The following is a 22,831-nucleotide window of genomic DNA, read 5'->3' on the forward strand; positions in this document are numbered from 1 at the left end:
CCTATAGACGTTTTTAATGTATAATATGTGCATCTAAAATGTAGCTATGTAAAGTTAAACATTCGTAAACTTCCTTTTTCAAAGGTGTAAGAAGTTACAAGGAATCATCGTGTATGATAGGTACTTGTCACCGAGGTTCCTGGCCTCGGTGGAGTAAGAGCCGGTTTTTGTGTGTCAGCAGCAGTTGCTGTTTGACACCTTAATACTTAGTATGGCTGTATAGCTGATCCGGGACGCTCTTACTGGGAGTAGTCAAAGTGCTGGGCGGGTGACTACTCCCCATGATCCAGGTCGGGTTTGGCCAGGCCTAAAAACCAGCCAGCACTGCCAGGTGAGGAGGATTACCTCAGTCTGACAGTGGAGCTCAGGAGGTGTGTGTGCTGGGATCTGAGGCTTGTGCTTGGCCGGAGGGCTGAGACCCGTCTGTAAGGGAAACGATCCCCCTAAACGGACCCGTCTGTGAGGGAAACCTGCTATGAACCGCTGAAGGCAGAACTGCCAACAAGGTGACTTTTTGCTATGTGGATTTTCCATTGTGTGTGAACTAACACCAAGACTGCAAACTGATATTTTGTTTTTGCTTTATGTGTGAATAAACACGGAAGTTTGATTTAAGAACTGGTAATTTGCCTCTGTACTGTGTCCGCACCCCCTGTCTACCGGAGCGAATCCCCACAAATGATCACCACATGTTCAGCTTCTAAGACCCCCAGTGATCAGCTGTTTATGCTGGCAGATGTTCGAGTGAGCCATTTACTCTACAGGGGCCACTACAGGGGAGATGTAGTATTACATGATGGCCACAGAACTGAACAATCAACCATGCAAAGCACAGACAAACCTGGCCTGTTGTGTGTGCCTGATATTTAGTAGCTTCCCCCTTGCTCACAGAAGGGGTCCTCAGAGGGGGTCCCTTCTATAACATCTACAGATCCTAATAGGGCGTACGGAAAGGGGTTGTCCTTGTGAATAATTTCCAAACTCACTATATTCTACTATTAATATTGCTACTAATGTGGCAGTATATATGGCTGTTACTAAAAAAGTTCTACATCTTAAAGAACAAACTTGTCTTGGACCACTTATGATCCTGAAGGAGATTACTCTGCTTGTGAACCTTGGTCTTCTTTATACCACCGCATGAACAGTCCTTGTGAACACCATATACTGAAAGCGGATTACCAAACGACTTTGCTGGGACATACGTCACAGTATTCACATGCACTGTTCATACGGTGTACATTTGATATCTGATGAATCTTGTTTTAGAAAAGTACGATACTCTGAGACACAGTCTTCTCAACAGCTTACGATGTGCGTTTCTTGAAGGTGATGAGATATTCAGGGTAGGCAACATCATCGTGAAACACGACAAATACTTTGGGGTTCTCAACGTTATCCACAACTGAATCATAGCGGCCTTTGTTGACGTCACCATCGATATGTGGAGCTTCCTTGTAGGAGTATTTTCCCGCACAGTACCGTCCGGTTATCACTGCGGCTTGGTAGATGTATTTGTTCCCATTAGCATCAGAACGAGAATATTGGTCGCCACAAGAGTATTGTGACTCAGCTGCGAAGTAGGTCCCATTCCCATAGGCTGTTCCTGCCGGAATGAATTGAGAGATTTTAGTAATATTCACCAGACAACCAAATAGTAACAAGCTAGCCATACACACTACATAAACATCAGCTGAACATGCCGATTCTGGTGGGAACGGTTGAAGATTTAATTGGTGAAAGCTGAAATCCAACATGCCCAATCCTTTGTTCCAGAAGATAAGCTGCTGCCAGACTGTTAATGCATTGGATCAATAAATATGGTGGACGTTGTAATTTTCTGGGGGTGAGTGTTGGCCATAGACTAGCTGACCGCTATCTTACCGTTCATACCACAGTAGACCCGGTTGAATCCATCACGGTTAATGTTGGTAATGGCATCGAAATGTGTGCCATGGTACAAGTGGCTTATATTCTTCTGGCCAGGGTTCTTCCTGTTCACTGCTTGCTTGTTAATGGTGAAACTCTGCCATAACGTTATATTCTGAATACGTTTGATCTAGAAGGAGAAAAATAATAATAATTTGCTATATACCGGTAATGCGCTATATCTTTTTATTTTTTTATTTTATTTCATGGTGTTTTAGCAGTGGCTATTTAACCGGGTTTACCAATTTATTAGGGGAAAATGTATCATCCTTGGACTGGGGTGTAGCTCAATATCACACTATTCCCCATCTCATGCCCCTGAATGCAGCCATTCAGATCATCGGGCCGCTAAGGGTACAGTCACACAACACTGAAATCAAAACGGATGTTAAATAGGGATAAATGGCCACCTGACTCTCCCTGAGTGATCACGTGATGTCACGACACTGGGAGCGTCAGGTCCTGCTGCCTCCAGTTGTAGACGAGAGTTCCTGAGTGCCTGTGGTGAGGTGAGTATTTTTTTTACAACACCTTCAGCCACCGTCACTTACTGGTATGTCATGGTGGCTGAGGTAATGTATAGAGTGGGCTGCTGCGGTGAGCCCGCTCCATACATGGCGGGTGCCGCTGTATAATACAGCCAGCACTCAGTCGCAATGACGGGAAACACCCTTCCCTTGATTGAACTTGATGGACTTATGTCTTTTTTCAACCGTATTAGCTATGCAAATATGTAACCCCTCAGATTCCGTGATCAACAGCGATCGTGGCATCTGTGAGGTAAGGCATAGGGATGCAGCTCTCACTGCCTTCCGATTGGAGCTCCTGCAGTGAAATCGTGAGCCTAGGTGCTGCTGGAGCTCCCCAGGCCTGCCTTGGTTAGCTGTCTGCTAAGCTGTGCATTAGGCACAGCTCAGCAGAGAGTGTGTCAAAATCCTATTCACCCTAATAGATCTCTAGGACAAGGGATCAAAAGATCCCAGGTTGTAACCCCCTAGAGTTCAAAAAGTAAAGAAAAGTTTAATACTAAATTTATAAAAAAAACAATAAAATATTAAGGGGGTCATTTATTATGCAATGTACACCACTTTTTGGCGTACTTTTGTTGCAGATTCGGTTGCAAAGGGGATTTGCAGCCAAATCTGCAACTTTTCCCCGCTCACGCCACTTTTACTTTGTGTTGGTCTATCACATAAAATCCCAATAAAAAAACATTTAGGTTTGTTGGTGTAACTTAAAAAAATGTGGAAAAGTTTAAGGGGTTAGAATACTTTTTCAAGGCAACAATAATAAACAATACTATATATGATTGTTGAAATCCACCGTGTGAACATACCCGTATTGTAAGGTTCATTATGGAACCAGTGTGGAGAATAAAGATCCATATTCCTGCCCATCCACCTACCTCTGTAACTTCGTATTTACTTGCTGATGTGGTTGCGAGGAATTTATCTTTGACGTCTTTGTATTCTTGGGAGGTTTTGTCAATGATTATTTCCTGAAATTCTTTTTTCGCAATGTCGGTCCATCTCATTGGATAGCGAATTGTTACTGTAAAAAAAAAAAAGAGCTTTTGATTTTAATTATAAAGTGCTATATTATGGAAAAAAAACTCACATAATCTATACCGAGTGACAAGCACTGTAGGAAAAAAAAACTGTGTACTAAAAAAAACAATGGCATGAATGCCGCTGTTTGTTCATCCTGCCTTCCAAAAAGCAGAATAAAAAGTGATCCCCAAAATGGTGGCAAACCATATAGCCTAATCGATGCCAAAACAAAAAACTTTATAGCCTTGGTCACCATGTATACCTCCATGAAGCATTGCCGCCACTATCCTTTCTTCCCTTTGAAGTGCCTAGAACATAGTATAAAGAAAAACATTAACCGCTGCACATCACATTGGTTGTCCATTCCTTTACTATTGATGGTCTATCCTCAGGAGCAAGGGGTAGGGGTGCAGGCTAACCAAAACTTTCCTCTTATAGTATTGGGCCCACTGCAGTGGCATGGGTCCCAGCTCTGGCCCACCTTGCCGGCTGGCAGGCTCCTGCTGGCATAAAATACTGCATCCGCCCTCACTGCCAGGTGTCGTCTTGTGCGCTATAGAAAACGCGTGTGCGCCTCTCCCCTAGTTACGGGAGAGCGGACCACTCTTCCTAAGTACTGTTCCCGCCCAGAGGCAGGGTTACTGGTATTTAGGGCGGCTTCACTGACCTGTTAGCCTCTGCTGAAGTTTCCTGATGCTGCATTCTGTTCAGGGCCGGCCTTTGGGGTGTGCGGGCTGTGCGGCCGCACAGGGCGCCATAGCAACAGGGGCGCTGGGCGGCCGACAGCTCGCAATGTAATATGCGGCAGCAGGCGAGGCGGCACTTGTGTTCTGAGTTCTCCCTCGGGGCGCCCCCTCCATCTCCCCCTCCCCTGTCTGACCTGATTCGTTCCTCCTCCCCTGTGTCTGATCTGCCTGCTGCTGCCCCCGCCGCTGCCAATAAGAAGATAGACGGGAGGAGGAGGGGAGGGGCTGTGACCACTGCGCCACCAATGAAGATAACTGACCTGAAATACAAATACAGGAGGCGGGTGCCGGAATCACATAGCCGGCACCCGACCTCTATGACAGGGAGCTGCGATCAGCTGCAGTTGAGTTAACCCTTCAGGTGCGGTACCTGAGGGGTTAACTGCCGCTGATCGCAGCTCCCTGTCACAGAGGTCGGGTGCCGGCTATGTGATTCCGGCACCCGCCTCCTGTATTTGTATAAGAAACGTTGGTGGCACAGTGCGCCCCCCCCCCAGTATAATAAACGTTGGTGGCACAGTGCCCCCCCCCCCCAGTATAATAAACGTTGGTGGCACGGTGCGCCCCCCCCTCCCCCCCAACACCCCAGTATAAGAAACATTGGTGGCTCAGTGGGAAGTGCCAATGACTGTTAAAAAATAATTTTAAAAAATTAACTCACCTCCTCCAGTTGATCGCGTAGCTGCCGGTCTCCTGTTTCTTCAGGACCTGTGGTGACGTCACTGAGCTCATCACATGGTTCATTACCATGGTGATGTATCATGTGATGAGCACAGTGATGTCACCACAGGTCCTTTGACAGGTCATGAAGAAAGAACAGAAGACGATCAATTGGAGGAGGTGAGTTAATTATTTTTTTATTTTTTAACCCTCATTGGCACTGCCCACTGCGCCACCAATGTTTATTATATTGGGGGGGGGGGGTGCACTGCACTGCACCACCAATGTTTATTATATTAGGGGGGGGCGCACTGTGCAAATGTTTATTATATTGGGGGGGGGCCCACTGCGCCACCAATGTTTATCATACTGGGGTGTTGGGGGGGGGGCGCACTGCGCCACCAATGTTTATTATATTGGGGGGGTGCACTGCGCCACCAATGTTTATTATATTGGGTGGGGGGGATGCACTGCACCACCAATGTTTGTTATATTGGGGGGGCACACTGCGCTCATGTTTGTTATATTGGGGGGGCACACTGCGCCACCAATGTTTATACTGGGGTGTTGGGGGGGCGCACTGCGCCACCAATGTTTATTATATTGGGGGGGGCGCACTGCGCCACCAATGTTTATTATATTGGGGGGGCGCACTGCGCACAACGACGGGTTAGGGAAATTTCACAGCAGAGTGCGCATGCGCTGGGAGCCTCGCCGGCGGTTAGGGTAGGGAAAAAGCACTGGCCCGTACGTAATTTTTCCCTTCCATAACCGCTGGTGAGGCTCCCGGTGCATGCGCAGTGTCGGCCGGTGTCCAGCTGAGAACATCCATCCGATCACTGCGCCTGCGCATTGGCCCATAGTTTTTCCCTACCCTAACCGCCGGCGAGACTCCTGGCGCATGCGCACTCTGCTGTGAAATTTCCCTAACCTGACGTTGTGCGCCTGCGCGGCGCTGCACACCTCCTCAGGTCATGTCCGGTGCGACCGGAAGTGACGAAGGTAGGGAAATCTCACGAAGTAGGGAAGTATAACATTACACCGGCCTTTGGGGTGTGCGGGCAGGTAACTACTTGGTTGGATAGTCAGCCAGCATATGCCATGATGCCAGCAACAAGCAGTGTTTTTTTTTTTTTTTTTGAGGGGGGGGTGGGGCGCCACAAGGTTAGCTCGCACAGGGCGCCTGAACACCTAAGGCCGGCCCTGATTCTGTTTACTGGACTTTTGCCTATTAACCCTGACCTTCCCTGCCTGTATGCCACTAGCCTTGACCCCTCCAAGTCTGCAACTTGGATTACCTGGACTATTGACCCCTGCATTTCCTGATTCGATTCTGCCTGACGTCATCTGTAAGTTCGTCTGGACCTCTGACCTTGCACCGCCTGACTACAATTCCGCCTGACTCAGTACACCGTATTAATCTGAACTTTGGTTTGCCTTTGTAACCCCCCGCCGGCCACCGCTCTGGAGGAGGAAGAAGGCACCCGCCCCCTCCCTGGGTCCTGCTGCACCACAGTATTCCTCCCACACCAGGGAGGCTGTGAAGGATGCTGCCGACTCGCCTCCCAGAGCAGAGGGTCCCCGGAAGGGCTCCTAACTGGACACCCTACCCTGGGAGTTATCTCTTGGCTCGAGCGTGCTGGAGGTCGAGATGTCCGCAGCCATTGTGCTCCTCTCTGTGGAGGGGCATCCACCTTAGCAGCCCCCAGTAAACCCTGCACCAACCACTCCGGACCCCGGGACTCTGCCGCCGCCCTCAGCTGCTGTAAGATGGCGTACATCTCTGCCATTTAGGAGAAGGTAAGGGGCCATGGGCAAACTGTAAGGTGTGGGTTGGTTCGTCACCTTCTCCTGACAAAATGGCGCCCTTTCTTCCCCCCTCTGCCCCTTTTAAGCCCTACTGTCTCCCCCTTATTCATTATCCCACCTCCTCTACTTAAATTGCCCAATCCCAGAGCCAGCTTGCTTCCCTGGACCATCCCCCCCATCATGCCGGCCTCCCCCAAAGGCTACACCTCCAGTCCAGCCTCACTTGACTTTTGTTCACCTGCTGCCAGTAAAGATCAACTGTTCCGATACTCTGCCTATCAGCTGACAAAAGGGATCCACATTCTCTGGCCCTGACACCTCTCCTGTTCACTTGAATGGGACAAGCAGCTGTAATTACACTGCACTGAAGATGGCAGGTAGGTAAACATTGAAAAGGATGTGTCGCTCGTGCCCCCTTGGACTCCCCGCCGATCCTCAGGATAGGCCATCCATATCTGTACACATGGACAATTTCACTAATCAGAAAACCCCTTTAATACCTCCGAAACATCAAGGTTTTACCTGAAGCTCTGTGCTTTTGGCTTGAAAAACCTCAAGATACTTCTTGTAAACACTTTCCTGAATGACAATTATGAAGATTGTATCGAGGGATGGAATTAAGGTATCAGATAAGTAGTTCAGGATACTGTTCAGAATGGCCTTGATGGATTCTGCTACATCTACACGAGCCATGCCTGCAAAACACGTATCATGAGCACCAGTAGTCATTCTTTCACTAACATTGCAAGTAATAAAACAAATAAAATTATGAAAATGATTAAAAAAGTGAAAATAAAAAAACAAGACACAATGGCTATGCTTCATTGTAGAATCATGGCTGTGAAGGAAAAGGTCTTTTTTGGGCTCCCCTAATGTCTTCCTCAGCCATAATATTCCCTGTTTCACTTGCACAGCTAGATGCATTTCTCTCACAAGCAAAAGGTATCTACCTACTGTGGAATCTGCCAGCACTCATGAGGTGACCTCACTTTCATTACTTCACCACTATATTTGTTTTCTTCTAGGGAGCTCAGAAAGCTGATAAGGAGGAAGAGATCAGACTACTGGGTCCATTCACACGTCCGTTGTTTCTTTCCTGATCTGTTCCGTTTTTTGCGGAACAGATCTGGACCAGATCTGGACCCATTCATTTTCAATGGGTCCTAAAAAAAAACGGACAGCTCAATGTCAGATTTTTTTTCAGGACCCATTGAAAATGAATGAGTCCAGATCTGGTCCAGATCTGTTCCGCAAAAAACGGAACAGATCAGGAAAGAAACAACGGACGTGTGAATGGACCCTAGGATACTTTCACACTAGCGTTTTTGCTGGATCCGGCAGGGTTCTGCAAAAACACTTCCGTTACTGATAATACAACCATCTGCATCCGTTATGGACGGATCCGGTTGTATTATCTTTATCATTGCCAAGATGGATCCGTCATGAACTCCGTTCAAAGTCAATGGGGGGACGGATCCGTTTTTTATTGTGGCAGAGAAACCTGATCTATCCCAATTGACTTGCATTGGGGGTCATGCCGCATCCGTCTTGCTCCGTATCCCAGGATGGAAAGCTAACTACAGCATGCTGCGGTTTGATCTCCAGTACGGGAACGCAACTAAATGGAACGGAATGCCTTTTAGTGCACTCCGTTCAATTCAGTTACGCTTTGTCCCCATTGACAATAAATGGGCACAAAACTGAAGCGTTTTTTTTTCCGGTATTGAGACCCTATGACGGCTCTCAATATCAGAAAACTAAAACGCTAGTGTGAAAGTAGCCTTACAGACACACAGGAGCTTCTCTGCTCTTCCGAAGCAGTTCTATCGGGGTCCGCTCCGGCAGGCCCACATTTCCTGTGAGCCGTCTGCCATGTCTCTGTTTACTAAGGTTGGATCTAGCCTAACAGGCAGTGGACTGCAAGTTAGGTGGAAGTGAGACACCTAGTGGCCATGACTGTACAGATTTTTTTCAGGCAGATTTTTTTTAAAGTGAAGTGATTTAGAAATTTGCTATTTACACCGTTCTCTATTAAATAAAATTGTGTGAAAGTACAGGGATTCTTTAACACCAGTACTAACAATTCTCCATCTTCTTGGCCTTTAGGTCAAGTATCATAAAATTCTTCATACTAGTATAATGTTACAGGTTTTATCCACTATTACTGTTGTTTTATTTATTTATACAATATATTTATATAGCGCCACCATAGTCTGCAGCGTCGTACAGAGGTTGTGGCTACTGTGATCGTATGTGATCTACAGTTCGTGCCGTCCACCTTCACCACCGCTGGGTAAAACCTGAGGACGGATGGCTTTGACAAAGTATTTACTTCGATTATCAGAGCCAGAGACAGCAATTACGAGAGGTCTCGTGCAGTCTAATGATGGATGAATTTACCTGCAAGAATAACCTCCTTTCATCCATACATGTTAAAGTATGGGGAATACGTGCATTTACTAAAGCAGACGTCAGGAGAGGAGACTCTATAATATAGAGAATATTGACCCTGGCATTGCAGAATCGGCACTCCCCTCCCCGATATAAGTACATTTAGATAGGTATGCAATCAGCAGGGATATTGTATAGTACTTTATGATCGGATTATTTTGCGCTATGTAAGCAGCTCATAGTAAAGTGTGCTAATATGTACAGCGCTATAGAATGAATTGCGCTTTAATAATAATAATAATAATAATAATAATATACAGTCAGCCACAGAATATAGTGACACGTTAACAGCAGAGCGGAGGCTCCCAGTGGGAGATGCTGCCACCTGCTGGCTGTACTTCATATATCCCTACTGGTCATCAGAACAAACGTGCATCAGGAATGGGTCTCCTGGTGGAACGTAACATTGCTTTCGCTCTGTGTTGTTGACGCATTACTCTTTTCTCATATCCCTTTAGTAGCTATGGTAACTATTTATAAGTTTCTTGTAATTATAGCTTACACTTCTTAAAGGGGCGTTCCAGGATTTAGTTACTGATGATGGCCTATCCTCAGGACAGGCTGTAGGATAAAGAGATGTGAGGTTTAACCACCTCAGCCCCCAGTGCTTAAACACCCTGAAAGACCAGGCCACTTTTTACACTTCTGACCTACACTACTTTCACCGTTTATTGCTCGGTCATGCAACTTACCACCCAAATGAATTTTACCTCCTTTTCTTCTCACTAATAGAGCTTTCATTTGGTGGTATTTCATTGCTGCTGACATTTTTACTTTTTTTGTTATTAATCGAAATTTAACGATTTTTTTGCAAAAAAATGACATTTTTCACTTTCAGTTGTCAAATTTTGCAGAAAAAGCGAGATCCATATATAAATTTTGCTCTAAATTTATTGTTCTACATGTCTTTGATAAAAAAAAAATGTTTGGGTAAAAAAAAAATGGTTTGGGTAAAAGTTATAGCGTTTACAAACTATGGTACAAAAATGTGAATTTCCGCTTTTTGAAGCAGCTCTGACTTTCTGAGCACCTGTCATGTTTCCTGAGGTTCTACAATGGCCAGACAGTACAAACACCCCACAAATGACCCCATTTCGGAAAGTACACACCCTAAGGTATTCGCTGATGGGCATAGTGAGTTCATAGAACTTTTTATTTTTTGTCACAAGTTAGCGGAAAATGATGATTTTTTTTTTTTTTTTTTTTTTTTTTACAAAGTCTCATATTCCACTAACTTGTGACAAAAAATAAAAAGTTCTATGAACTCACTATGCCCATCAGCGAATACCTTGGGGTCTCTTCTTTCCAAAATGGGGTCACTTGTGGGGTGGTTATACTGCCCTGGCATTCTAGGGGCCCAAATGTGTGGTAAGGAGTTTGAAATCAAATTCTGTAAAAAATGACCAGTGAAATCCGAAAGGTGCTCTTTGGAATATGGGCCCCTTTGCCCACCTAGGCTGCAAAAAAGTGTCACACATCTGGTATCTCTGTATTCAGGAGCAGTTGAGGAATGTGTTTTGGGGTGTCTTTTTACATATACTCATGCTGGGTGAGATAAATATCTTGGTCAAATGCCAACTTTGTATAAAAAAATGGGAAAAGTTGTCTTTTGCCAAGATATTTCTCTCACCCAGCATGGGTATATGTAAAATGACACCCCAAAACACATTCCCCAACGTCTCCTGAGTACGGAGATACCAGATGTGTGACACTTTTTTGCAGCCTAGGTGGGCAAAGGGGCCCATATTCCAAAGAGCACCTTTCGGATTTCACAGGTCATTTACCTACTTACCACACATTAGGGCCCCTGGAAAATGCCAGGGCAGTATAACTACCCCACAAGTGACCCCATTTTGGAAAGAAGACACCCCAAGGTATTCCGTGGGGGGCATGGCGAGTTCCTAGAATTTTTTATTTTTTGTCACAAGTTAGTGGAAAATGATGATTTTTTTTTTTTTTTTTTTTTCATACAAAGTCTCATATTCCACTAACTTGTGACAAAAAATAAAAAGTTCTATGAACTCACTATGCCCATCAGCGAATACCTTGGGGTCTCTTCTTTCCAAAATGGGGTCACTTGTGGGGTAGTTATACTGCCCTGGCATTCTAGGGGCCCAAATGTGTGGTAAGGAGTTTGAAATCAAATTCTGTAAAAAATGCCCTGTGAAATCCGAAAGGTGCTCTTTGGAATATGGGCCCCTTTGCCCACCTAGGCTGCAAAAAAGTGTCACACATCTGGTATCTCCGTACTCAGGAGAAGTTGGGCAATGTGTTTTGGGGTGTCATTTCACATATACCCATGCTGGGTGAGAGAAATATCTTGGCAAAAGACAACTTTTCCCATTTTTTTATACAAAGTTGGCATTTGACCAAGATATTTCTCTCACCCAGCATGGGTATATGTAAAATGACACCCCAAAACACATTCCCCAACTTCTCCTGAATACGGAGATACCAGATGTGTGACACTTTTTTGCAGCCTAGGTGGGCAAAGGGGCCCATATTCCAAAGAGCACCTTTCGGATTTCACTGGTCATTTTTTACAGAATTTGATTTCAAACTCCTTACCACACATTTGGGCCCCTAGAATGCCAGGGCAGTATAACTACCCCACAAGTGACCCCATTTTGGAAAGAAGAGACCCCAAGGTATTCGCTGATGGGCATAGTGAGTTCATGGAAGTTTTTATTTTTTGTCACAAGTTAGTGGAATATGAGACTTTGTATGAAAAAAAATAAAAATAAAAAATCAGCATTTTCCACTAACTTGTGACAAAAAATAAAAAATTCTAGGAACTCGCCATGCCCCTCACGGAATACCTTGGGATGTCTTCTTTCCAAAATGGGGTCACTTGTGGGGTAGTTATACTGTCCTGGCATTTTCCAGGGGCCCTAATGTGTGGTAAGTAGGTAAATGACCTGTGAAATCCTAAAGGTGCTCTTTGGAATATGGGCCCCTTTGCCCACCTAGGCTGCAAAAAAGTGTCACACATCTGGTATCGCCGTATTTAGGAGAAGTTGGGGAATGTGTTTTGGGGTGTCATTTTACATATACCCTTGCTGGGTGAGAGAAATATCTTGGCAAAAGACAACTTTTCCCATTTTTTTATACAAAGTTGGCATTTGACCAAGATATTTCTCTCACCCAGCATGGGTATATGTAAAATGACACCTCAAAACACATTCCCCAACTTCTCCTGAGTACGGCGATACCAGATGTGTGACACTTTTTTGCAGTCTAGATGCGCAAAGGGGCCCACATTCATTTTAGGAGGGCATTTTTAGACATTTGGATACCAGACTTCTTCTCACGCTTTGGGGCCCCTAGAATGCCAGGGCAGTATAAATACCCCACATGTGACCCCATTTTGGAAAGAAGACACCCCAAGGTATTCAATGAGGGGCATGGCGAGTTCATATAAAAAAAATTTTTTTGGCACAAGTTAGCGGAAATTGATATTTTTAATTTTTTTTCTCACAAAGTCTCCCGTTCCGCTAACTTGGGACAAAAATTTCAATCTTTCATGGACTCAATATGCCCCTCACGGAATACCTGGGGGTGTCTTCTTTCCGAAATGGGGTCACATGTGGGGTATTTATACTGCCCTGGCATTCTAGGGGCCCTAAAGCGTGAGAAGAAGTCTGGAATATAAATGTCTAAAAAAATTTACGCATTTGGATTCCGTGAGGGGTATGGTGAGTTCATGTGAGATTTAATTTTTTGACACAAGTTAGTGGAATATGAGACTTTGTAAGAAAAAAAAATAATAATTCCGCTAACTTGGGCCAAAAAAATGTCTGAATGGAGCCTTACAGGGGGGTGATCAATGACAGGGGGGTGATCAATGACAGGGGGGTGATCAATGACAGGGGGGGTGATCAATGACAGGGGGGTGATCAATGACAGGGGGGTGATCAATGACAGGGGGGTGATCAATGACAGGGGGGTGATCAATGACAGGGGGGGTGATCAATGACAGGGGGGTGATCAATGACAGGGGGGTGATCAATGACAGGGGGGTGATCAATGACAGGGGGGGTGATCAATGACAGGGGGGTGATCAATGACAGGGGGGGTGATCAATGACAGGGGGGTGATCAATGACAGGGGGGTGATCAGGGAGTCTATATGGGGTGATAACCACAGTCATTGATCATGCCCCTGTAAGGCTTCATTCAGACGTCCGGATGCGTTTTGCGGATCCGATCCATCTATCAGTGCATCCGTAAAAATCATGCGGACATCTGAATGGAGCTTTACAGGGGGGTGATCAATGACAGGGGGGTGATCAGGGAGTCTATATGGGGTGATAACCACAGTCATTGATCACGCCCCTGTAAGGCTTCATTCAGACGTCCGGATGCGTTTTGCGGATCCGATCCATCTATCAGTGCATCCGTAAAAATCATGCGGACATCTGAATGGAGCTTTACAGGGGGGTGATCAATGACAGGGGGGTAATCAATGACAGGGGGGTGATCAGGGAGTCTATATGGGGTGATCACCACAGTCATTGATCACGCCCCTGTAAGGCTTCATTCAGACGTCCGGATGCGTTTTGCGGATCCGATCCATCTATCAGTGCATCCGTAAAAATCATGCGGACATCTGAATGGAGCTTTACAGGGGGGTGATCAATGACAGGGGGGTGATCAGGGAGTCTATATGGGGTGATCACCACAGTCATTGATCACGCCCCTGTAAGGCTTCATTCAGACGTCCGGATGCGTTTTGCGGATCCGATCCATCTATCAGTGCATCCGTAAAAATTATGCGGACATCTGAATGGAGCTTTACAGGGGGGTAATCAATGACAGGGGGGTAATCAATGACAGGGGGGTGATCAGGGAGTCTATATGGGGTGATCACCACAGTCATTGATCATGCCCCTGTAAGGCTTCATTCAGACGTCCGGATGCGTTTTGTGGATCCGATCCATCTATCAGTGGATCCGTAAAAATCATGCGGACGTCTGAATGGAGCTTTACAGGGGGTTGATCAATGACAGGGGGTAATCAATGACAGGGGGGTGATCAGGGAGTCTATATGGGGTGATCAGGGGTGATCAGGGGCTAATAAGGGGTTAATAAGTGACGGGGGGGGGGGTGTAGTGTAGTGTAGTGGTGCTTGGTGCTACTTTACTGAGCTACCTGTGTCCTCTGGTGGTCGATCCAAACAAAGGGGACCACCAGAGGACCAGGTAGCAGGTATATTAGACGCTGTTATCAAAACAGCGTCTAATATACCTGTTAGGGGTTAAAAAAAACACATCTCCAGCCTGCCAGCGAACGATCGCCGCTGGCAGGCTGGAGATCAACTCTCTTACCTTCCGTTCCTGTGAGCGCGCGCGCCTGTGTGCGCGCGTTCACAGGAAATCTCGCGTCTCGCGAGATGACGCGTATATGCGTCCAGGAGGAATGAATCAACCACCTCCAGGACGCGTCTGTGCGTACAGCGGTCCGGAGGTGGTTAAAGCAGACAAAATGGAGCCAGATGCCAGGAAAGGAAAGTTCCAGAGTTTTCCTGGCTGACCAGTAAGTCTAGAATCTTCCAGTTAATCATTCCAGTAAGGCCTTATTGCACACGACAGTTGTTTTTCTCGGCCTCCGTTCCGTTTTTTTTGCGGATAGGATGGGGACCTATTCATTTCAATGGGTCAGCCAAAAAATGCTGATAATTCATCCGTTTGTGTTCCGCGTCCGTTGTCCGTGTTTCCATTCAGCAAAAAAAATAGTGCATGTGCAAGGATAGGCATTTATTACAACAGATCTGTGAAAAAAAACGGATCCTCCAAAAAAAACAAATGCCGCATTTGTTTTTTTAGCGGACGCACAATTTGCGGATGCAAAAAACAACTGTCGTGTGCATGAGGCCTAAGGCTACTATCACACTCGCGTTTTGGGAGAATATGTCATGGATCTGCAAAAACGGATCTGTTACCATAATACAACCGCATGCATCCGTCATGAACGGATCCGGCTGCATTATGTCTTCTATAGCCATGACGGTTCCGTCATGAACACCATTGAAAGTCAATGGGAGATGGATCCATTTTCTATTGTGTCAGTGAAAACAGATCCGTCCCCATTGACTTACATTGTGTGCCAGGACGGATCCGTTTGGCAGCGCTATGGTGTCCGCCTCCAGAGCGGAATGGAGACTGATTGGAGTTAAACTGATGCATTCTGAGCGGATCCTTTTCCATTCAGAATGCATTAGGGCAAAACTGATCCGTTTTGGACCGCTTGTGAGAGCGCTGAACGGATCTCAGAAACGGAAAGCCAAAACGCCAGTGTGAAAGTAGCCTTAACCCCTTAACGACCCAGGATGAGAATGCTTGTCCTAAATCGCCGGCACTTAGCGCTAGAGGACGAGCGTTCTCGTCCTGCAGTCGTTTCTCCCCCGCGTGCGGTGCCGCGACCAGTGGCAGAGATCCAGCTGTTACTGACAGCCGGATCCCTGCTGCATCCACTAGTATCGGCGATAATGCCGATGCCGGTGGATTAACCCCTCATATGCCGCGGTCAGCGCTGACTGTGGCATATGGGAGGTTTGCGCTCCCTCACCTCATCCATCGGTCCCCGCGCTGCTGTGGCGGGGACTCGATGGTTGCCATGGCAGCCCCAAGCCAAGCATGTACGGAGGCCTAAGAGGCCCAACCCCCAGGCTGGGTCTCCTAGGCAACTGTTAGCGTCTTACAGTGTAAGACACTAAGGCCCCTTTCACACGGGCGAGTATTCCGCGCGGATGCGATGCGTGAGTTGAACGCATTGCACCCGCACTGAATCCAGACCCATTCATTTCTATGGGGCGGTTCATATGAGCAGTGATTTTCACGCATCACTTGTGCGTTGCGTGAAAATCGCAGCATGCTCTATATTCTGCGTTTTTCACGCAACGCAGACCCCATAGAAGTGAATGGGGTTGCGTGAAAATCGCAAGCATCTGCAAGCAAGTGCGGATGCGGTGCGATTTTCACGCACGGTTGCTAGGAGACGATCGGGATGGAGACCCGATCATTATTACTTTCCCTTATAATATGGCTGGAAAAAGTAAATTTGAGCATAACGAAGAGCTGGAAGACCAATTAACACTAATTAGGTCAATTGGCAACATGATTGGGTATAAAAAGAGCTTCTCAGAGTGGCAGTGTCTCTCAGAAGCCAAGATGGGTAGAGGATCACCAATTCCCACAATGTTGCGCAGAAAGATAGTGGAGCAATATCAGAAAGGTGTTACCCAGCGAAAAATTGCAAAGACTTTGCATCTATCATCATCAACTGTGCATAACATCATCCGAAGATTCAGAGAATCTGGAACAATCTCTGTGCGTAAGGGTCAAGGCCGTAAAACCATACTGGATGCCCGTGATCTCCGGGCCCTTAAGCGACACTGCACCACAAACAGGAATGCTACTGTAAAGGAAATCACAGAATGGGCTGAGGAATACTTCCAAAAACCATTGTTAGTGAACACAATCCACCGTGCCATCCGCCGTTGCCAGCTGAAACTCTACAGTGCAAGGAAGAAGCCATTTCTAAGCAAGATCCACAAGCTCAGGCGTTTTCACTGGGCCAGGGATCATTTAAAATGGAGTGTGGCAAAATGGAAGACTGTTCTGTGGTCAGACGAGTCACGATTCAAAGTTCTTTTTGGAAATCTGGGACGCCATGTCATCCGGACCAAAGAGGACAAGGACAACCCAAGTTGTTATCAACGCTCAGTTCAGAAGCCTGCATCTCTGATGGTATGGGGTTGCATGAGTGCGTGTGGCATGGGCAGCTTGCATGTCTGGAAAGGCACCATCAATGCAGAAAAATATATTCAGGTTCTAGAACAACATATGCTCCCATCCAGACGTCATCTCTTTCAGGGAAGACCCTGCATTTTTCAACAAGATAATGCCAGACCACATTCTGCATCAATCACAACATCATGTCTGCGTAGGAGAAGGATCCGGGTACTGAAATGGCCAGTCTGCAGTCCAGATCTTTCACCTATAGAGAACATTTGGCGCATCATAAAGAGGAAGGTGCAACAAAGAAGGCCCAAGACGATTGAACAGTTAGAGGCCTGTATTAGACAAGAATGGGAGAGCATTCCTATTTCTAAACTTGAGAAACTGGTCTCCTCGGTCCCCAGATGTCTGTTGAGTGTTGTAAGAAGAAGGGGAGATGCCACACAGTGGTGAAAATGGCCTTGTCCCAACTTTTTGGGGATTTGTTGACACCATGAAATTCTAATTCAACATATTTTTCCCTTGAAATGGTACATTTTCTCATTTTAAACTTTTGTTCCGTGATTTATGTTCTATTCTGAATAAAATATTAGAAGTTGGCACCTCCACATCATTGCATTCAGTTTTTATTCACGATTTGTATAGTGTCCCAACTTTTTTGGAATCCGGTTTGTATACATATTAGGTATCGCCGCATCCGTGACAACCTGCTCTATAAAAATACCACATGATCTAACCTGTCAGATGAATTTTGTAAATAACAAAAAAAAAACGGTGCCAAAACAGCTATTTCTTGTTACCTTGCCTCACAAAAAGTGTAATATAGAGCAACCAAAAATCATATGTACCCTAAACTAGTACCAACAAAACTTCTACCCTATCCCGTAGTTTCTAAAATGGGGTCACTTTTTTGGAGTTTCTACTCTAGGGGTGCATCAGGGGGGCTTCAAATGGGACATGGTGTCAAAAAAAACTGTCTAGCAAATTCTGCTTTCCAAAAACCGTATGGCATTCCTCTCCTTCTGCGCCCTGACGTGTGCCCGTACAGCAGTTTACGACCACATATGGGGTGTTTCTGTAAACTACAGAATCAGGGCCATAAATATTGAGTTTTGTTTGGCTGTTAACTCTTGCTTTGTAACTGGAAAAAAAATACTAAAATGGAAAATCTGCCAAAAAAGTGAAATTTTGAAATTGTCTCTCTATTTTCCTTTAATACTTGTGGAACAGCTAAAGGGTTAACGACGTTTGTAAAATCAGTTTTGAATACCTTGAGGGGTGTAGTTTCTAGAATGGGGTCATTTTTGGGTGGTTTCTATTATGTAAGCTTCACAAAGTGACTTCAGACCTGAACTGGTCCTTAAAAAGTTGGTTTTTGAAAATTTCTGAGAAATTTCAAGATTTACTTCTAAACTTCTAAGCCTTGTAATGTCCCCCAAAAATAAAATGTCATTCCCAAAATGATCCTAACATGAAGTAGACATATGGGAAATGTAAAGTAATAACTATTTTAGTAGGCATTACTATGTATTATAGAAGTAGAGAAATTGAAACTTGGAATTTTTTTGACTCCATTTTACCAGTGTCATGAAGTACAATATGAGACGAAAAAACTATCTCAGAATGGCCTGGATAAGTCAAAGCGTTTTAAAGTTATCACCACATAAAGTGACACTGGTCAGATTTGCAAAAAATGGCCTGGTCCTGAAGGTGAAAATTAGCCCAGTCCCTAAGGGGTTAAACTAAAAGGAAGATTCTAGGGACTTCTGTTTGTTGAATGACCAGCATGATAATGATGGGTGTGAGAGGGTCGTAAACGACAGCTGTTGTCCATGCAGATGGCGAGGATTGTGGTCGTGTTATGTAACACCTTTCTGTATATATACTGTGACTTGCACTAATACTACTGGTAACAGTACTGACCACCATGCTGTACCCTGTGCTTATATTAGGCACAGTCATAAAGAGCTACTTCATATATTATAAAACTAACAATGAGCATTCAGAATATTATTCTATTATATTATAACCCCTAGACGACCAAGTGCTGTCGGACACTTGATTCAACAAGTGAGGGAGTGTATTGAGGATCCAGATGAATGTCCCTGCCAGCCCCATGTCTCCCTTACTCGCACACTTTTTTCACTATTCCGACATTTTGGGGGCTCGTCCGGGATCTTTGATGTTTGATCTGATCGGATCCACTTTGCTGCTAATGTAAAATGCCATCAATACACCAGTAATGCCAATCGGATATCTATACGTACCCACTGCTAATGAAGACACTATGGGGGACATTTATCATTTGAGATCGTTTTTATGTCACTTTCAAGTCTGGTTTGACTTTGGGTGATTGCACCAAATTTATGAAATGCTGCAGTTTTCATGCATGTGGTACAACTGCATTGTGTTGTATGAACTAGCCTTAAAAAATACACCAAGGGCTGCCTGGTGTAGGCTGCAACTGTTTTTGCAACATTTCCAAGTGTCGCAGATAATAAATGTACCTTCATCCGTTTAATCTCACTTTTTTGTGCACTTTCAAATGTAGCATCGTTCCTAAATGTCGCAAAAAGGTCACAGAAAACATCACAATCGGCAGGACAAAGTCAACAAAAGTCAGATGTATCTGGTTTGATAAATGTCCTCCCAGCTCTACATAGTAAAACTGTCACGGCTGAGGATGGGGAAAATCCTCAGCCGTGCGGTATCAGAAGATGAATGGTCAGAGCATGGCCAGGACAGGAATAAGGGAGAAGGTCACCTCCTACACAGCCCTAATTCTGACCCTGTCTCCTAGCCATATGAGCCGACCCTGAAGGTGGGAGGGCTCATACACTGGAACCTGATATTCCTGCTCGCCCTCAGGGTGGCCCTGGACTAGGAGCTGGGTAGACAGCCCGTTCCTCCTGGACACGGAAGAACAGGAGCCTAAAGTGGTCCTGCTACATAGAAAGGGGAACATGAACAGAGATATGGCAGTGACAGGTAAGTGAGACTAGTACCACACTTACCTGCCACAGACACACAACCTGGAACCCACATGCAAGTGCTGCTATCCACAAACAACACAAAGGACACCGCACACACAGACATCACATGGGAACCCAGGAAACCATATTCTGCAATAAACAAAGACCAAACAAACATCTTCTAAACACCACATATAAACCTCGTGCACACCGATAAAAGGCACACCTATAAATAGAGGTTGCCAGGTGCAACCGCATGCCTACTGCAGCAAGCTGTCTAGCACCGCTCAGGCTGCTCTGCTGCCACATACACAATGTTGCCAGCGGCAACCACAGGTGAGGCAATATACTATAGCCCTCACCTGTGATTGACAACAACACCAAGACCGCAGGCAACTGCATGCGGTTAAGAGTGACGACCATGACCATGGCCGTGACACTCCCACCCCTCAAAGCCCCCCCACCAAAAAAAAAGGAAACTGGTGCGGGACCCAACAAGGGGATAGGAGAAGGGGAATCAGTGTCAGTAGCTGCAAGTCTCCCCAGGACTGCTGCCGGACCCTGGAACAACACACAGGAACCAGAGACCAGCAAAGAAACAGCCCGGAGAGACCGCACTGACACTCCGTCCACTCTCTATTAACGTCCCCACTCCAGTCGCTGCCAACAGACACTCCTACCCAGCACACAGCCGGAACACTAACGGAATGCCAGCAGACGACCAGAGATAGGAACATAGAGAGGGACGAGGGATCACCAACCAGGACACGGAAGGTAAGGTGGCGGGGAATATGCCACCAACCGCGCCGTTAACGGTGATCCCCAATACGCTCTCCCTTCGGAGAACGCGCATGCACCCCAAAAGGATATGGCGATGCATGCTTCACCCTCTTTCGAGGGAACGCCATGTGAGGAGCCATGGTTGTCATACTGTCACGGCTGAGGATGGGGAAAACCCTCAGCCGTGCGGTATCAGCAGATGGAGTCGCTGTAAGGCCAGGACAGAGAATTAGGGAGCTGGTCACCTCCTACACATCCCTAACTCTGACCCTGTCTCCTATCCATATGAGCCGACCCTGAAGGTGGGAGGGCTCATACACTGGAACCTGATATTCCTGCTCGCCCTCAGGGTGGCCCTGGACTAGGAGCTGGGTAGACAGCCCGTTCCTCCTGGACACGGAGGAACAGGAGCCTAAAGTGGCCCTGCTACATAGAAAGGGGAACATGAACAGACATATGGCAGTGACAGGTAAGTGAGACTAGTTCCACACTTACCTGCCTCAGACACACAACCTGGAACCCACGTGCAAGTGCTGCTATCCACAACCCACATAAAGGACACAGCACACAACAGACATCACACAGGAACCCAGTAAACGTTATGTCTGGTGTTAGTTTATGGTTTATCTGTTATTGCAGCATATGGTTTACTGGGTTCCTGTGTGATGTCTGTGTGCTGTGTCCTTTATGTTGGTTGTGGATAGCAGCACTTGCACGTGGGTTCCAGGTTGTGTGTCTGTGGCAGGTAAGTGTGGAACTAGTCTCACTTACCTGTCACTGCCATATGTCTGTTCATGTTCCCCTTTCTATGTAGCAGGGCCACTTTAGGCTCCTGTTCCTCCGTGTCCAGGAGGAACGGGCTGTCTACCCAGCTCCTAGTCCAGGGCCACCCTGAGGGCGAGCAGGAATATCAGGTTCCAGTGTATGAGCCCTCCCACCTTCAGGGTCGGCTCATATGGATAGCAGACAGGGTCAGAGTTAGGGATGTGTAGGAGGTGACCAGCTCCCTAATTCTCTGTCCTGGCCTTGCAGCGACTCCATTATGCTGATACCGCACAGCTGAGGGTTTTCTCCATTCTCAGCCGTGACAAAAACCCTTCAGTTGGGACATGTAGACCATTTTTGTACCTACCGTAATTAGCTTATATCATCACATAAAACTGCAACAGAAAACACATAATCACAAATGTTATAAAATATAAATCTTTACTGTTAAAGAAATACTCAAAAAGTTTATGTTAAGAAGAGTGTGGAAAGATGGAGGCGACATCAATGAGAGGAGGGGGAAAAAAACATAGGGACTTTGTATATGGACCCCTTTCTTGGTTTTCCCCCTCCCCCTGTTAAGTTGCCTCCATCTTTGCACACTCTTGTATTTTATTATATTTGTGATTATGTGTTTTCTGGTGCAGTTTTTTGCAGGTTTATATATGCAAAATGCTGCAGGTTTGTCTGCAGCATTTTCACCACGTGTGGCCGTACACTTAAATGGAGTTGTCCAGATTTTTGGTCTCTGTCTCAGCTCCAAGTGGCACATAACCCAGTAATGACGTGCTGCCTGTGGACACATCGCTGAGGCCAGTCATTGGCTGCAGTGGCCGGTGACTCTGTCCATCTGGTAGTTTACGGGATGGGGAATGGAAGACATGGAATGGAATAGGAGTTTAAAAAAAAAGACCAAAAAGCTGGGCTTCCCCTTCAAAACAGCTCCGAAAAATTAGAGATAATTGAATGGGTGGTTTCCCAGGATTTTGTTCGTTTACCTGTCCCAATGGCTGGCAGTGCAACGCTCGTGAACCCATTCTCATGGCATTCATGCAGAATCCTGTCGATGGAAGGTTCATAGGCCGGCACAGAGGTTGGGCCGATAATATGCATGATGTGTTCGCTTTCGAGTTCCCCGCCACTTGTAATTACAACTTCATCTGCTCCTAAAACACCTAAAACAGATAAACAGGTGAACGGAGGACGTGAGCATCTTCCTGTTATCATTAGTTTCCCTATGATTAGGGTATCATTATATAGAGCATGTGTAACGCCCCATAGGTGCATTATCACCTTTTACGCCTCCACTATCTGTTATGGTATATAATGTCATATTTGCATTCATTTCCAGATCCTGCAAAATCTGTATATTTATTTCTATGCAACTGTTTTGTTTGATGTAGTGTACCTGGTTCACCAGCAGATGGCGGC

At 46.0% G+C, this 22,831-nt stretch overlaps 1 protein-coding gene across 2 annotated transcripts in view; it reads right to left on the reverse strand.

Moving 5' to 3' along the window:
* Positions 1-675: 675 nt before the first annotated feature.
* The window catches only part of LOC121008671 (protein mono-ADP-ribosyltransferase PARP15-like), a 35,966-nt gene continuing 13,810 nt past the window's right edge, over positions 676-22,831 (reverse strand). For both annotated transcript variants that reach the window (XM_040441368.1, XM_040441366.1), the window contains 6 exons: positions 22,399-22,575; positions 7,217-7,389; positions 3,742-3,787; positions 3,335-3,480; positions 1,885-2,059; positions 676-1,606 (listed from right to left, as the gene is read on the reverse strand). In XM_040441368.1, the coding sequence (XP_040297302.1) occupies positions 1,308-1,606; positions 1,885-2,059; positions 3,335-3,480; positions 3,742-3,787; positions 7,217-7,389; positions 22,399-22,575 (1,016 nt within the window). In that variant the 3' untranslated portion in view covers positions 676-1,307. The remainder of the gene's footprint in view (positions 1,607-1,884; positions 2,060-3,334; positions 3,481-3,741; positions 3,788-7,216; positions 7,390-22,398; positions 22,576-22,831) is intronic.

This window comes from Bufo bufo, chromosome 7, assembly GCF_905171765.1.
Source record: "Bufo bufo chromosome 7, aBufBuf1.1, whole genome shotgun sequence".
NCBI lineage: Eukaryota > Metazoa > Chordata > Amphibia > Anura > Bufonidae > Bufo > Bufo bufo.